At 54.8% G+C, this 13,218-nt stretch overlaps 5 protein-coding genes across 5 annotated transcripts; 2 read left to right on the top strand and 3 right to left on the bottom strand.

Annotated features, from left to right (window-relative positions):
* Positions 1-255: 255 nt before the first annotated feature.
* PUNSTDRAFT_90998 (carnitine/acyl carnitine carrier) lies at positions 256-1,832 on the bottom strand (the record flags this gene model as incomplete). The annotated part of the gene is made up of 7 exons (XM_007386602.1): positions 256-568; positions 627-994; positions 1,060-1,243; positions 1,303-1,439; positions 1,517-1,638; positions 1,690-1,728; positions 1,793-1,832. The coding sequence occupies 7 exons, from the start codon at positions 1,830-1,832 to the stop codon at positions 505-507; spliced, it is 954 nt and encodes a 317-aa protein (XP_007386664.1). The 3' UTR covers positions 256-504.
* A 155-nt stretch (positions 1,833-1,987) lies between these two features.
* PUNSTDRAFT_54470 (uncharacterized protein) lies at positions 1,988-2,896 on the top strand. Its single transcript, XM_007386603.1, has 4 exons — positions 1,988-2,281; positions 2,350-2,529; positions 2,589-2,776; positions 2,838-2,896. The coding sequence occupies exons 1-3, from the start codon at positions 2,279-2,281 to the stop codon at positions 2,610-2,612; spliced, it is 207 nt and encodes a 68-aa protein (XP_007386665.1). The 5' UTR covers positions 1,988-2,278; the 3' UTR covers positions 2,613-2,776; positions 2,838-2,896.
* Positions 2,897-4,464: 1,568 nt separating this feature from the next.
* PUNSTDRAFT_106413 (P-loop containing nucleoside triphosphate hydrolase protein) lies at positions 4,465-7,787 on the top strand (the record flags this gene model as incomplete). The annotated part of the gene is made up of 22 exons (XM_007386604.1): positions 4,465-4,530; positions 4,585-4,660; positions 4,714-4,762; positions 4,820-4,841; positions 4,913-5,063; positions 5,117-5,157; positions 5,215-5,270; positions 5,341-5,445; positions 5,497-5,622; positions 5,703-5,720; positions 5,833-5,874; positions 5,926-6,003; positions 6,056-6,103; positions 6,154-6,354; positions 6,415-6,751; positions 6,800-6,873; positions 6,927-7,041; positions 7,093-7,116; positions 7,170-7,193; positions 7,248-7,280; positions 7,339-7,359; positions 7,416-7,787. The coding sequence occupies 22 exons, from the start codon at positions 4,465-4,467 to the stop codon at positions 7,770-7,772; spliced, it is 2,064 nt and encodes a 687-aa protein (XP_007386666.1). The 3' UTR covers positions 7,773-7,787.
* Positions 7,788-7,979: 192 nt separating this feature from the next.
* PUNSTDRAFT_106416 (uncharacterized protein) lies at positions 7,980-11,070 on the bottom strand (the record flags this gene model as incomplete). Its single annotated transcript, XM_007386605.1, has 11 exons — positions 7,980-8,377; positions 8,432-8,917; positions 8,972-9,196; positions 9,261-9,623; positions 9,697-9,822; positions 9,935-10,277; positions 10,328-10,407; positions 10,463-10,760; positions 10,820-10,860; positions 10,926-10,957; positions 11,001-11,070. 11 exons carry the CDS (start codon positions 11,068-11,070, stop codon positions 8,051-8,053), a joined length of 2,391 nt encoding a protein of 796 aa, XP_007386667.1. The 3' UTR covers positions 7,980-8,050.
* Positions 11,071-11,284: 214 nt separating this feature from the next.
* PUNSTDRAFT_91008 (uncharacterized protein) lies at positions 11,285-12,518 on the bottom strand. Its single transcript, XM_007386606.1, has 5 exons — positions 12,444-12,518; positions 12,340-12,382; positions 11,895-12,273; positions 11,599-11,821; positions 11,285-11,538 (listed from the first exon to the last, which is right to left on the bottom strand). Exons 1-5 carry the CDS (start codon positions 12,481-12,483, stop codon positions 11,513-11,515), a joined length of 711 nt encoding a protein of 236 aa, XP_007386668.1. The 5' UTR covers positions 12,484-12,518; the 3' UTR covers positions 11,285-11,512.
* Positions 12,519-13,218: the final 700 nt, after the last annotated feature.

Below are 13,218 nucleotides of genomic sequence, written 5' to 3' on the forward strand. Positions count from 1 at the left end.
ATATCACATTTTCACCGGGAATAGAGGCCAACATGTATTCCCACGGCACATCTCTCCGAGCTACAACCCCTCATCAGAAAGAACGCGAGGCATTGCCCTTTCTTAGGTCTGACGATAACAAGTCGTTAGATTGTGAGCTGTAGAGCCGATGGCTAGCCAAGCGCAGCCAAGCTCACCAACCTGCCAGCAGACGCACATAACCAATGTGCTCCCCTTCTTGGGGCATACCGCGCTTGACGGGTGAGAACAACATATGCCATTATCAATGAGTAAATTACGTGCATGTTACCACGTCGTAAAGCAGATCTACGGCAGGCATCTACCGTCTTCGGTATCAGACCGGAGACGTCCGGCAGCAAGCCGGGCGTGCTGCATTCGGAACCGAAGACATCGCAGTTGCAGGAATAAGAGCCCCGTAACTGGGACGATCACCTTGGACTGTAACAATGCATACAGCGATGCGCGAAATTTGCAGCTTTGATGGGCCTCACCCGGCAAGGCAGGTTACGAGAGTGCCCGAACCACGCCCTCGAATGTCGCAAACGTGACCATATTAACCGGGATGGCCCTGTTCATAGTGATCGGTCAGAGCAAAACCGGGACAGACCAAAGCGGGACGAAATTACCGGATCAGCGTCGGAGCGATGCCTCGGAAGAAGATTCTGGGTCCGTCATCCCGGTACGAATGAACGATCGTCGACCAGGTATTACGATATTTGCCTCTATACAGATCCCCGCCCTGAGCCTGCGAGGCCTGCACTCGGGTCTTGACGACGTCGAAAGGGAAGGTTGATACCCAGCTTGCTATGCCTGCGAGGGCACCAGCGAGAAGCAGCGCGGGCCATGAGTGAGAATTGATCTCGGACTCGGCTTGTGAGACGAGGGATGACGCGTCGTAAGGCTGTTCTTGGCGTTCCCTAGACCCTGATGGTGGTGGAGGCGGTGAGGCTGTAGTGCGTTGAGGCCGAGCAAAGTAACGGCAGGTCGCCTCATACTGAGCATCCGGGAGGAAAACGATAAGGACTGCGAATTCGTGATCGCAGAGGACGGAGGGCTCACCGCCGCAAAGTATGCGCCGTAGCCACAATCACGCAAAGCGGTGGACGTGATGCCACGGTAAAGCCCCTTGACACCATGTTGGCGGACAATTTGTCGGGCTACGTCAAGTGCATTGGGTCGGAAGGCAGGGTCGACGTGATTCTGTTGGTGAATCTTGATGAGCTCCGTTGGGGTCGTAACCAGCCTATCGAGGGTGGGTCCTGTGTCAGCAGGTCGTCGGAGAGAGGATGCGTAGGAACGTACGCGGAGATAATCCCACTCCCCGCGCCGGCCAGGCCGACCTGCCATAACGTCGGAACATCGTCTTCATGAGAGAGCTGAGCTTTCATGAGAAACCGGTAGGAGGCGAAAACGACGCCATTCAGCAGAGCGCAAGTCGCCTGTCATTGCGAGGATCAGGCCGCTTAGGCCAAACCTCAGGCGGATGCTTTACAATGCAAGCAGAGAGAATGCGGACCAAAGGTGTCGTTATGCCCTTAAAGAGGCCCGTAAACCGCTCTTCCCGAGTGATGGTAATGAGTGACTGGAAGGTCGAACGGTACTTCGACGATAATTCGGGGTTCTGGAAGCGGACCTTCACTATGAACGATTAGTTGTGCATTCTATGCTGCCCGCGAACCGATCACGTACCTGTGTCAAAGGGATATCCAACGACCAAGCCTGCTGCCCCTATGAGAAACAAACAACGCGTAGGACGTCAGCTAGTAATCCAGGCCTATGATAGACCACTCACCGGCGACCGTGCCAGCTATGAAATCAGTCGTAGGATCCATGATCTCCGCTTTACGCAATCATCCACGAGGTGACAGGTGAGATCAACAATCAACGCGAAGAATACAGGTCCTTGAGAATATCCGTGGTGGAAGGTGTTCGTGAGTAACCTGGTGGGGGAGCCTCTTTGCGTTGCTGCCACGCATGTCCTTGAGCTCCGACCATGACGGTCATCTCGGATCTTCTGATGCAGGAGGCTGCGATGCCTAGCTAAATCGATACACGGAGCTGGCGGCTGCTTGCCTAGTCTATTCCGAGTCTCACATACTGGCTTCACGCCCAGAAGGCGCGTTATCCGAACAGGTCTTTCGCCACCAGCGTTGTACTCGCGGAGTCGCTACCAGTGCTCCGAGGACGGATCGGATTGGTTTGGGAACTCTCGGAGCCAGCTGTGAGTGCCGCACAACCACTCTCGACACGAGTAGGGCATTCTCAGGACTCCTACGGAATGGTAAGCTATCATCATCATGCCATACGGGCGTAACGCATATGCGGCGCTATGTTGAAACACGCATATAGAGTTCGAACTGTGAAATCCTTGATGAGCAACCACGTCCTCTACGAGAATACCTCGGTCTTAGTGCGGGACGGTCCATCTGGGTTCGTGCGGCGAGCGTTTACTTCACGTTGTACCGCTGGCACCGCAGTCTGAGCGGCTCGCCCTACAGCATCGATGCCGTTCTGTGGAGCTCCATTGATGTACATGGCTTCAGTGCGCGGGCTTCTTTCGCAGCTCATTTAACACTTGTTTGGTACAGGCGGCAAGGGTCGTACTTCGATAGCGGCACAGATAGCAATTGAAGCCGCACTTTCCGGAGTCATGCCCTCTCATCAAATCAGATCGCTCAGCTCATTGCCGTGATACCCTCTCACTCGGAGGAGTACCCCAAGACTTGGTAATCTAGCGGCTTCGAAGCCGATTCATGCTGTCCTGAGTTCAAGCCCAGTTAGTATTTTGATTCATGTGGACGTCGCTCGTACTCATCCTTCATCTCCGCGGATAACAGATTTCATGAAACAACGCTTCGCGCGATTCGTGTAGACAACTCGTCATATTGCGCATACGAATCAACCACCTACCGACAGTATCACGTACAGGACTCTCAAGATACGGCGAACAGCCTGGATCGCGGGGGTCACCACAGATTGAAGTTATCTGACTATCCAATCGGTGGAGATTCGAAGCTACCAATGACTTGGCCGCATCCTCCCAGCATCCAGCAGGACCACGGATCAATCGCCACCTGATACGCAAGGTTCTATGCTGGCGTTCTTGTCGATCATCGCGCGCGAGAAATCTAGGGCGTCGGAGCTCGACTTTCCATGGCAGGGCACTTCCGGTTTGGAGACCGCTGGATGCTTCATGCACAGGTTGATCTGTTGTGCGATCTTCTCCTTGCCGCCCTGTTCGGTGCCTGATCTTGATGCAAAAGTACCAGCATTGCGCCGCCGACCTGCATCCTGACGTGTGCTGCGCAAACCCTGGATCATTTGCCGCTCGGTGGCGTTGGCTCACGATAGCTTGGCCTTGTTCGGTCCGTATGCTGCCATGGCGCAAATTTTTCTTGCCTTGGTGGGCGTCCTTCCGCTAATCGTATCTCCGCCTGAAGATCCCATACATGAGTATGTTGACGTAAACGCAGATTCTCCGGCCCGACTGTGATCACGACGTGTCTCAGTTACTACCAAAGCCTGCTACATTTTCTCGTCCGTACGCCTTTCATCGTTCTTTGTATACACGCATTTGCTTTTCGCATATATCGTGAAGCTTTCAGTCCCTCACGAAGGGAACAGCCTCGACCAAGAACCAGGAGGTTGTCTCAGATCTGGACAGAAGTTTGCCAAATCAACGTAAACGTGTAGGCCTCTTCGCTTCCGCCTCCGCTTCAGCAGTTACCGTGGATGAAACGAAAACTCGTGGCGTCACCTGGCCTCGCAGCGCATGTTGCTGATGCACGTCATCCGGTCTCATGCAGAAGCGGGTCTTCATTAAATATCACATATGATGGGGCCCTAGATGGTTTCGGCTACATTCGGCCTTTCAAACTACGAAGACACATACGTGGGTTCAACTGTAGGAACGTTTGAAGGCCGTTATTCTTCATCGTATGTGCGATACTGGCCCGACATGGTGGCGGCCCTATTAGACGACGCGAGTGCCATCGGTAGGTTGAGCAGCGCTCTCGGTCGGCAATGTGTAGATAATGTGACGCCCAGTAATCTCGATTTGATTGGGCTACAATGGTGATTCGTTACACTGAAGCATCGCCGCGCTTCTTCTAACGTCGTTAACACAGCTGCCGCACTCACGCCATGACTCAAAGGTCGCGTTCACGGAGCATCGTTAGCGTGTTGAAAGAGGGCACAGGAGTGCTATGAAGGAGCGCACTCAGCCTTATCATTGAGTAAGGGTCGCGGACATTCCTGTTTGAGATTCGGCAGCTGACGATCGTTTCGCCACCATCGCTTCGCTACCGACTCTTCCGTGAAATCGGAAAATGATATAAATGGGCGACGTGTGTCTTTAGCGGTCCTTGCCACGAGGCACCGTCGGAGTCCGGGTTTTATAAAGACGCTCCGAGGCGGACGCGACGAAGCGCTCCCTGCATCCACCTTTTGCTGTCCCCAACTATCATGGATCTGTTCAAGAGCGTTCTTTCCCCTCTCCTTGGTAGTGGAGGCGCACTTCCCGATACCCTCGTGAGCCACCTCCCCGTCCCTGCGCGAGAACGCTGATGCGATCCTGAATGTCAGAAACTGGTCGTCATCGGTGGCACCGTAGAGACAGCTCGCAGAGTCTCTGCATCTGCTTGGAACGGCTTCGTAGACTGTTCGTCACCATATACGAACGGACGAACGTGCATGGATAACCCCTCATCACAGCTTTCTTCTTGACCGCGCATTTCAGTCAGGACGATTATCCTTATGACTGGTACGCATTCCATTTGGATGTTCAGCTTCCAGAATGCGTTACTAAAGACTCCTTTAGGCTAATGCATTGGCTTTCGAAGGTGTGCATCTCAATTGATGCATGTGGAGGTTTATGGTACTGAACAAGGGCCCCTGTGGCAATGGCGTGCAGCAACCCGCGTGGGGACGAAGCCGCGAATTCGATATCACTACACGGTCCGCCGGCCGCTTAGCATCGACCTCGACCGGCGACCTTGAAGATGACGACGAGGATGAGCTGCATGGCCGCAAGAAACGGAAGGTGGCGTTCCTCCCGAGCATGGGTACGCGTTGATCCCAGTCTTGATTACTAAGCACCGACTAATTCCGTCTCAAGACACCAGTCATACCATTTACTACCGCGGTCATTGGCTTCGGGTATGCATCTGTTTTACGCGGCGCCAAAGTCGATCATTTGGCTCAATTGGCGTGTAGATAACGCGCGCGAAACGCTTCCAGGACTACGGACACTGTGCCGAGCTGAAGATCAGGTGCGCCAGAGACTCTCACCGGCTACCAGCGCTTTCGGAGCTGACGCCCGCCTCCGGTTCTCTTTCTCAGTGTCGTCGCACGCAATAATGATATCCTCAAGAAACTCGTACTGGAAGCGAAGAGGCAGTATGAGAAGGATGCCGAACACCGCGTGCACATATTCATGGCTGATACGTCCGTATACCTTCCTTTTAGGGAAATTGGCTCCTGACCCGGCCTTCTTAGGACGTACGGCGGCTGGAGGTATAGTGGATCGCGCCAGAAACGTCCCATGAGCTCCATTGTACTCGAGCCTGGTGTGAAGGAGATGATCGTGGAAGACTGCAAAGACTTCCTGCGGTCCGAAGACTGGTGAGTCTTAGCTTGCATTCGTTCATATTGGCGAGTCCTATGACCAACTAATGACCGAATCTCCTTCTCACCGCCGTTAGGTATGCCGAAAGAGGTGAGTTCATTGATGCTTATGTAACGGTTTCGGTCTGACATTACGTTCCGCATTCAGGGATGTTAGTAGCCCGCTCGTCGTTTACACACCGGTGGATTGCTAATGTACACACCCAGACCGTTTCGTCGCGGCTATCTCTTACATGGAGTCCCAGGAAGGTTCGTATCATATGTTTCGGACTTGGAAGTACGACTGATAGCTTTCGCCAGTGGGAAGACGTCTTTGATACATTCGTTAGCGGGCGAGCTTGGTCTGGACATTTACGTCGTCAGCCTGTCTGGGAAGGGGTGCGGACTTCCAATGTCATTCCAGGAACCCGCCATTCATTCACTTCATTAGGATGAGTGATAACATGTTGACGACACTCATGGGCCATGTACCTTCTAGGTAATTAATGGCCTCATCTCCATGCCGCGAGTTGCTCACGTTCCTCATAGATGTATTGTGTTGCTAGAGGATCTAGATGCCGCATTTACGCGTTCCGTGTCTCGGGACAACGGGTCAACGGGTGCCCCTCCTGCTGCTTCGTCGTCAAGCACGGAAACGAACGCGAAGAACACAGAGACTAACGACGGATCTACTCTTAGCCTGAGCGGCTTATTGAATAGCCTTGATGGTGTCGCAGCTGCGGAGGGAAGGTGGGTGCCCGCTCTCGTTTATTCCATCGCACCGGGTTCTCACCATACACCTGGAAACAGATTGCTTTTCGCGACAACGAACCACATCGAGCGACTTGATCCCGCGCTGAGCCGCCCTGGACGAATGGACGTGTGGATCAATTTCAAGCACGCGACCAAGTGGCAGGCAGAAGGCATCTTCAAGTGCTTCTTCCCCACGAAGAGCTCCTCCGTGTCGCGGAGCGACTCCTGCTCGTCTTCTCTCGAGTGCTCGCCGACGACGCCTCAAGACCCGTCGCAACAGAACATTCCCGTGCCTAAACGCAAGTCTGCACACTCAATCCCGCTGCTTGACGACGACGAGCTCTCCGAGCTTGCCAGGAAGTTCGGCGAGGCAATCCCTGAAGACGAATTCAGTGTACGTAGTGGATAGATTTTCGGTGTTTCCATCTCACCGGCCGTGTAGGTTGCGAGCTTGCAAGGTTACCTTCTGCGCAACAAATCGCGTCCTCGCGAGTGCGTTGACGAGGTTCAGACATGGTGAGGAGGTTTTTCGTTCCGATCATCAACAGTTCATTGACCATCCCTCGTAGGATCCAGTCCGAGCGTGAGACGAAGGCGAGGCTGAAGAAGGAAAAAGAAGAGGTTAGTTCGTTGCCTTCATCGCATTACGGTGCTGACCACCACATCCAGGCCGAGAAGAAAGAGGTTAGTATCACCACCTACATGACAGCGTGAACTTGCCTGACTATCGATTAGGCGGAGGAGAAAGCCAAGCGAGAGGTTCGTGCTGCAATCTTGATATTGTGATGGTGTGTTGATAGTCTCCTCCTCAGAAGGAAGAGAAGGCGGCGAAGGAGGTGATCATCTTCGGCTTTAGAACCGATCAAATTCGTTAACGAATTCGTGTACAGAAAGAGGAGCGAGAAGCGAAGGAGGCGAAAGAGGTACGCCATCTTGATAATCTAGATAAGGCGCCGGCGGCGTTGACTGTATCTCTCGCAGCGGGAAGAAAAGGAGAAAGAAGTAAGGCCTCATCTGAGATCTGACAGCCACCGGCGATTGATCTCGCATTATCGTAGAAAACCGAGAAGAAAGAGTCGAGACCCAGACTGAAGAAGTCCTCTCGCGGCGAGCTGCACAAGATCGACACGAGCATGAGCAAGCCGGCTCCACCGGCAGAGCTTCCGGCGCCTAAACCTCAGCCGGTCAATCAGGCTACGACCTCCGGCTCCAGCTCCAGCTCTGAAGCTGAGTCGAGTTCTAACACCGGCAACGAGGGGGACGAAGAGAGTGTCACGTCAGAGGAAGAATATATATCGAACCTCGTCAACGCTTCGACGGAATCCAAGGAATGCGACACCAAGACGAAGGAGAAATGGGTGTCCGTCAAAGGCGAGAGTACGCCCGAGGCTGTACCCGCTGCTGCTGCTGCTTGATTTCTATCTATCTACTTCCTCGTTACTGTGGTCCTTCGCCTTTTTATGCTTGGGTAACGTCGTCTACTGTGTTTTCTGTCTTTCCCGCTGTTTGTAGACCTGGATTATATCTGTTCCGTACACGTTCTATAATGATGATAGACCTCAAACCTACCAATAGCTGTTTGCGGTGTTCACTCTGGTCATCGCATGCAAACGGTCTGAATAGCGGAGTGCCATGTATTATGTGTAACCGACAACATGATGGATACCAATGCTCTACGAATAGTCCTGAGAAATCATGATGACTTGAGGGTGACCTCGGATAGCGTCCGGAACGCCTCCTTATACGCATCGAGGAGCGCCTTCACCCGCGTCCGCTCGGCAACGAGCTCCTCGTCCTCGTTCAGCAAGTCGCCGAACATATCGGGTTTGTACAAGGATGCCACGAGGCGATTTTGGACGTGCTGCGACGTGTGGTTGACAAGGAAGTGCATGACGGCTTTCGGGACGAGGTCCTGTATCGTCTGTCGGACGATATTGAAGTACGACGCGAGGAGAGTGCGGATGAGGTTCGTCTCCATCTCTTCGCGCATCGTGACTTGTAGGTTACCGTCTGTAGGGATCTATCCAAGCGACTCAGTGAAGGACTGTAATAGGTTTGACACAACGCCTCTTACCGCTTCAATGTGTTTGCCAAGGCTCTTCATATCAAACGCCGCACCGCTTCCGTCTCGCCTTCCAGCCATAATCCCTGAATGCACGCTCGGATCCGGCCCGTTCACGTCGCGTCCAGTGCTGACGATCGCGCCCGGCGCGTCGTGGGCGGAGATCGTGCGTTCTATGCTCGACGCCGAGATCGGACCAGGCCCGTTTTGCCCGAAGAAGTAGTTGAGGAACGTGTCCTTCGCGGTGCCCGACCCGCCGGACGTGCCGGACGAGTGCCGCACGGTATGGGAAGAATGGGTGGAATGGTGGTGGCGGGAGACGGTGGCGTTGGCTCCGCGGACCGTGGACCCTGTCGTTGTCCGTGTCCGATCGTGAATGGTGGATGAAACAGAACGGGCATCGGCATGGCCTCCGAGGCCGTTCACGGCATTCCCATCGACGGATTCGTCGTCATCCGTCGGCGACAGCATGCCGTTGATGGGCTCTGTCGACGAAGGCTGACAGGACCTGCGATCAGCCTGGAACACGGGTTATACAAACTAAACGCTTACTCGGGCTGGTGAGACGGCCTTTCGAGGTGGCTGATGTGAAGTCGTCGCTTCGCGCGCAGCATTGTCGGAGCTGGCGATAAACGCTGGGTGGTTTGTGTTGATGTACGCAACTTGAATATCGATCAGACTTTGCGTGTACTCGGACGTAGGGCCGAGTCGTTCCCGCAACAGCTCCGAGACGACGTCCACGATCTGCGCATGTAACCGCGGGAAGCGTTGCAGCTCCTGCAAGGAAGGAACCATTGAGTTCATGTAGCGTCACCACACTCCAATCAGTACTCGCACTCACCGCACCCGCACAATTGTGGCAGATCTTCACCAACTCCTCGTACACTAGCTCGACGCACCGCAGGGCCGGGGCCTCGAGCAGCTTGATCTGCGGCTTCACCAGCAGGTCGAAAGCGACTTCGGGGACGAACAGGCTGGGCCGTGGCCCGGTCGAGTTGCGGATGGCTGTCCGTATGTCCTGATCTTCGAGGTTGGCCGTGGAGTCGATAGAGGCGAGCGCGTGCCCGAAGACGTCATTGAATATGTAGTAGAGCCGCGCCCCGCCAGAGAGCTCTTTCGTGGATATGTCGGGGTTCGTGCCTTCGATCGAGGAGACGAAATCCCGCGCGAAGGTGGTCATCAACCGGAGAACGAGGGAACCTTGCTGCAAAAACGCAAAACGCGAAAGAGGGGAACGTCAGGGCTCCCGGTCCAATGAGAGAAGGATGTTGCCATACTTGATTCGAGTCTCCGAAGACCGCCGAATCTCCAAAGGAATTGAGTTCTTGTTGCGCTTGACCCATCAGGGTATTCAATCGCGCTTTCATGTCCGGTAACTTTTCGCGAATATGGTTCATCAAGACCTAGGAAAATAGAAACATCTTCTGTGAGCATCTCCCGTACATTCCATGTCCCGCTCGGACCACATGAAATGTGAAGGTCACCAGACATGCAGGCAAGTTCACAAGGACGTACATGGTTCAGGGTCTTGGCCAAGTACTTCGTTCCATTCTTATGCGCGATGTTCCTGTACGCAGGATGGGTCTTGAAGAACTCCTCCTCGCTCTCCCGTGCTTCAACAAGCTCCTTCCCGACATTAATGTCCTGTTGGCTCCGGTTCACAACGCCAATAAAGCCGAGCTTTAGCGGATAGACGCGGCCTGTGAGGATGTCGAGTGCGTTGGTACCGGCATCCATCAGGTCGAGTTTCGTGAGAACACCGATGGTTCGTCGTGCCTGAGGGTCCACAGAACGAGCGAGCTTCAAGGATTCAGAGTTGGCAAGGTCGACGTTGGCGGCAGAGACAGCGAGAATGATGCTATGACGGACGTGAGAAGAGCATATGCAGGTCTCTCCTGTAGAACGTACCAGTTCGGTTTCGAGATGTAGTCCAGGACCAAATTGCGAATCTGCTTCTCGATGTCGCTCGGTTGGTCTCCGACAGGGATCTGGACGCAGCATTGAGAACTGGTTCCGCAGGATAGATATCTCCTTTCTACTAACCTTCGTCAAGCCTGGTAGATCCACCAACGTCAAGTCTAACACGTTTGGGCTGTAAATCCTTAGGTTGATCGGCAACTTGCTGATACCCTTGTTCTGGCCGGCGACCCGAAACGTCTCCTGTTCGATCTCGCGCCGAATCTCGTTGAAGTCGGTGAAGCGCTTGTCGATATGCAAGAATTGGCCCCATTCCGTGAACCCGGTCGGCGCGTCGGATGCGGGCTGGTGGATGAGCTGCAGGACTAGCGGCCGGCGGGTCACGATACCGGAGCCGCGAGGCAGGAAGTCGCGACCGACGATGCTACAGGGAGAAAACGAGTTCAGTATAGTGGAAAGAGAACCGACAGAAGGACATCGTACGTCTCGAGCACGCTGGACTTGCCCGCAGATTGACTGCCGACCTACACCGATCCCGAACATATGCTTCAGTTTCAACGACAATGTGCACCGAGACCACCGCACGCACCACAGCCAACTGGGGCATGTCCAGCTCCCCTCCTGTCGTCCATAAATCAGCCGCGCATTCCCTGCGCATAAGTACGCTCTGACATACCGAGATTGCTGAACGTGTCTTGAAGCTTGTTCACGAGCTTAATCAAATCCTCGTCCATGGCGGGCGCGTATATCGTCTCAGAGTCAGATTAAGAGGTATATCGCAGCAGTCTCGTCCCGCAGACAGTTATGTAGAGCGCAGCGAGGCGGATGGGTGAGGCTGGCGCCGGAAGGACACGGACGAAGACGGTATCAATGGCGTTGAAAGGACTTTCGCGTCGCGACGGCTGGGTGCGCCGTGCGTCACAGGAGCCACAGACACGTGAAGCCGGACGCGTACGTTTTCTCGAGAATGGACATGCAATAGAATATTTTACTGGACAAAGCTCGGGAGTTACGGAAGGGACGTGAGGCCGGACCACGAGGCGCTACGATAGGGTGTCAGGCTCAGGGTTTCGCGCTGGAGAGACCCTGCATCTACAGCCTGCGGACGGGAGGGAGGGCGAGAAAGCCATAGCATTCCACTCGTCTGTCTACATCACGGCCACAGGCAAGACACGTCTAGATGGCCTTGCTCTTAACGAGCTCTGTAGAACGGCGTCAGACACGGAAGCACGAGCGAAACATGTTTGCAGCAAAGAACCTACGTTCGACCTCTGCGATCGCACCCGCGAGGATCTCCTTCTGCGTCTTCTCGTCCTGGATGCTCTTGAGCACGTTCTCGATGACGTTCTTCGCCAGGTCCGCCTGCTCGCTCTCCTTCTGCTGCTGCTCATACCGCACCCAGCTGTCGAGCACTGCCTTGACCTCCGCCGCGAGCGCGACCTTCTGGTTCTGCACGAACGCCTCGGACTCGAGCTTGGCGGTCTCCTGAGTATAGTAAAGTAGCCGCAACAATAATGATGAGTCGTGCAAACACGGATCTGCGGCACTCCAGACGTGCCTTGGAGAGCGCGAAAAGACCCTCGGTGATCGACACCACGTCCTTCATCTTCTCCACCGAGCCGATGCGGTCCTTCACGGCCTGCGTGTGCTCCGTGCGCGACGCCTCGAGCACGTCCTTGATGCGCTTGATGTGCCCCTCCGCCCAGTTCTTGTACGGCTCCTTCATGCTCCGCGCGATGAACGTCGCCAGGATCGCGAACCCGACCGCAAGCACCGTCTCCTCGTTGAGCACGTACAGCTCCTGCGAGATGGCGGTCGCGAGCAGGCCGGTGCCGAGCACGACCGAGCCCGTCTTGGTGACCAGGCCGGGCGACGAGGGCAGGTTGTTGATCAGCTCGGACGCCTTTTCGGCCGGAGGCTTGGTGGCCATCGTGCGGCTAATCATCAATGGTAAATCTTAGGTACATGTATGGCCTTGACCGGTAGACTGCATGTGCACGTACGCATGGATTGCGCCCGACACGGCGGGGACTACCCGGCGAGGAGCTGTGACAAGTCCCAGTCAACGTCGGTGGCTCCCTGAGGAGAGTCTAGTCGGTATACACACCAGCGGCGCGCGCGGCGCTGAGGGCTATTCTAGAGGCCATGAAGTGCTGGCGGACACAGTGAACGGTATGAGTGCGATATTTCCCGAAGTAGAGGAAGAGCTAGGGCAGGCTCGGCTCTAGCTCCGTGGGAAAGATAGCAGTCACGGTTCACGTAAGCACACAGCCCACATCAATGCTCGGTGCTGTTGTCTACGGGCCTGAACGAGGAAGCTCAGAAAGTCGCAGGCTCCTTAACCAGCCGCTCGTATCGCGTCGAACTCCCAAATCCTAGGGCGGTAGTCAATGTTGTAACAGAGTAATAGATCATGTGAACTCAGGGGTAAATAATCATGTGATATTTCCTTTTATATCCTGAGCTTGGGGGAGTACGACGCGATAGAGCGGCTGGCGGATCTCGTATTTCAAATTCTCGGCTTCGCTCGGCATACCCGCTCAAGAACGAGCATGAGGTTGGAAGAAAGTATGGTGGCTGTGCCACAAATCAAGCCCGTTGTGGGTGCTACTACTGGGGTCCTAACACGTCCACCAAAGCGGCGTATACTGACTGTGTCTCTAGCAGCACGTGTCAAGGAAGTTCCGAGGTCGTCGAAGTCCTCCTTGGGGATGTTCTGCGCCTTGCTGATCCGGAAGGAGAGCTCGTTCAGTGCGGAGAGGACCACGCTCGCGTCGAGCGAGGGCCCTGCGGAAGCGCTGGCTGCGGCCGAGGCGCACATTCTCAATGGGGGTGTTGGACGGGGAAGAACTTGCTGAGGCAGCGACGGAGTGTGGGCAATG

This window comes from Punctularia strigosozonata (genome assembly GCF_000264995.1).
Source record: "Punctularia strigosozonata HHB-11173 SS5 unplaced genomic scaffold PUNSTscaffold_11, whole genome shotgun sequence".
Taxonomy (NCBI): domain Eukaryota; kingdom Fungi; phylum Basidiomycota; class Agaricomycetes; order Corticiales; family Punctulariaceae; genus Punctularia; species Punctularia strigosozonata.

Excerpts from the sequence above, each read along its gene's own strand:
- PUNSTDRAFT_54470 (XM_007386603.1), top strand. Across the intron at positions 2,530-2,588 it reads TTCTGTGGAGCTCCATTGAT|GCGGCAAGGGTCGTACTTCG; the intron begins GTACATGGCTTC and ends TGTTTGGTACAG.
- PUNSTDRAFT_91008 (XM_007386606.1), bottom strand. The coding sequence starts at position 12,483 with ATGGCCTCTAGAATAGCCCTCAGCGCCGCGCGCGCCGCTG. Across the intron at positions 12,383-12,443 it reads CAGCGCCGCGCGCGCCGCTG|CTCCTCGCCGGGTAGTCCCC; the intron begins GTGTGTATACCG and ends GACTTGTCACAG. Across the intron at positions 12,274-12,339 it reads GTGTCGGGCGCAATCCATGC|CCGCACGATGGCCACCAAGC; the intron begins GTACGTGCACAT and ends ATTGATGATTAG.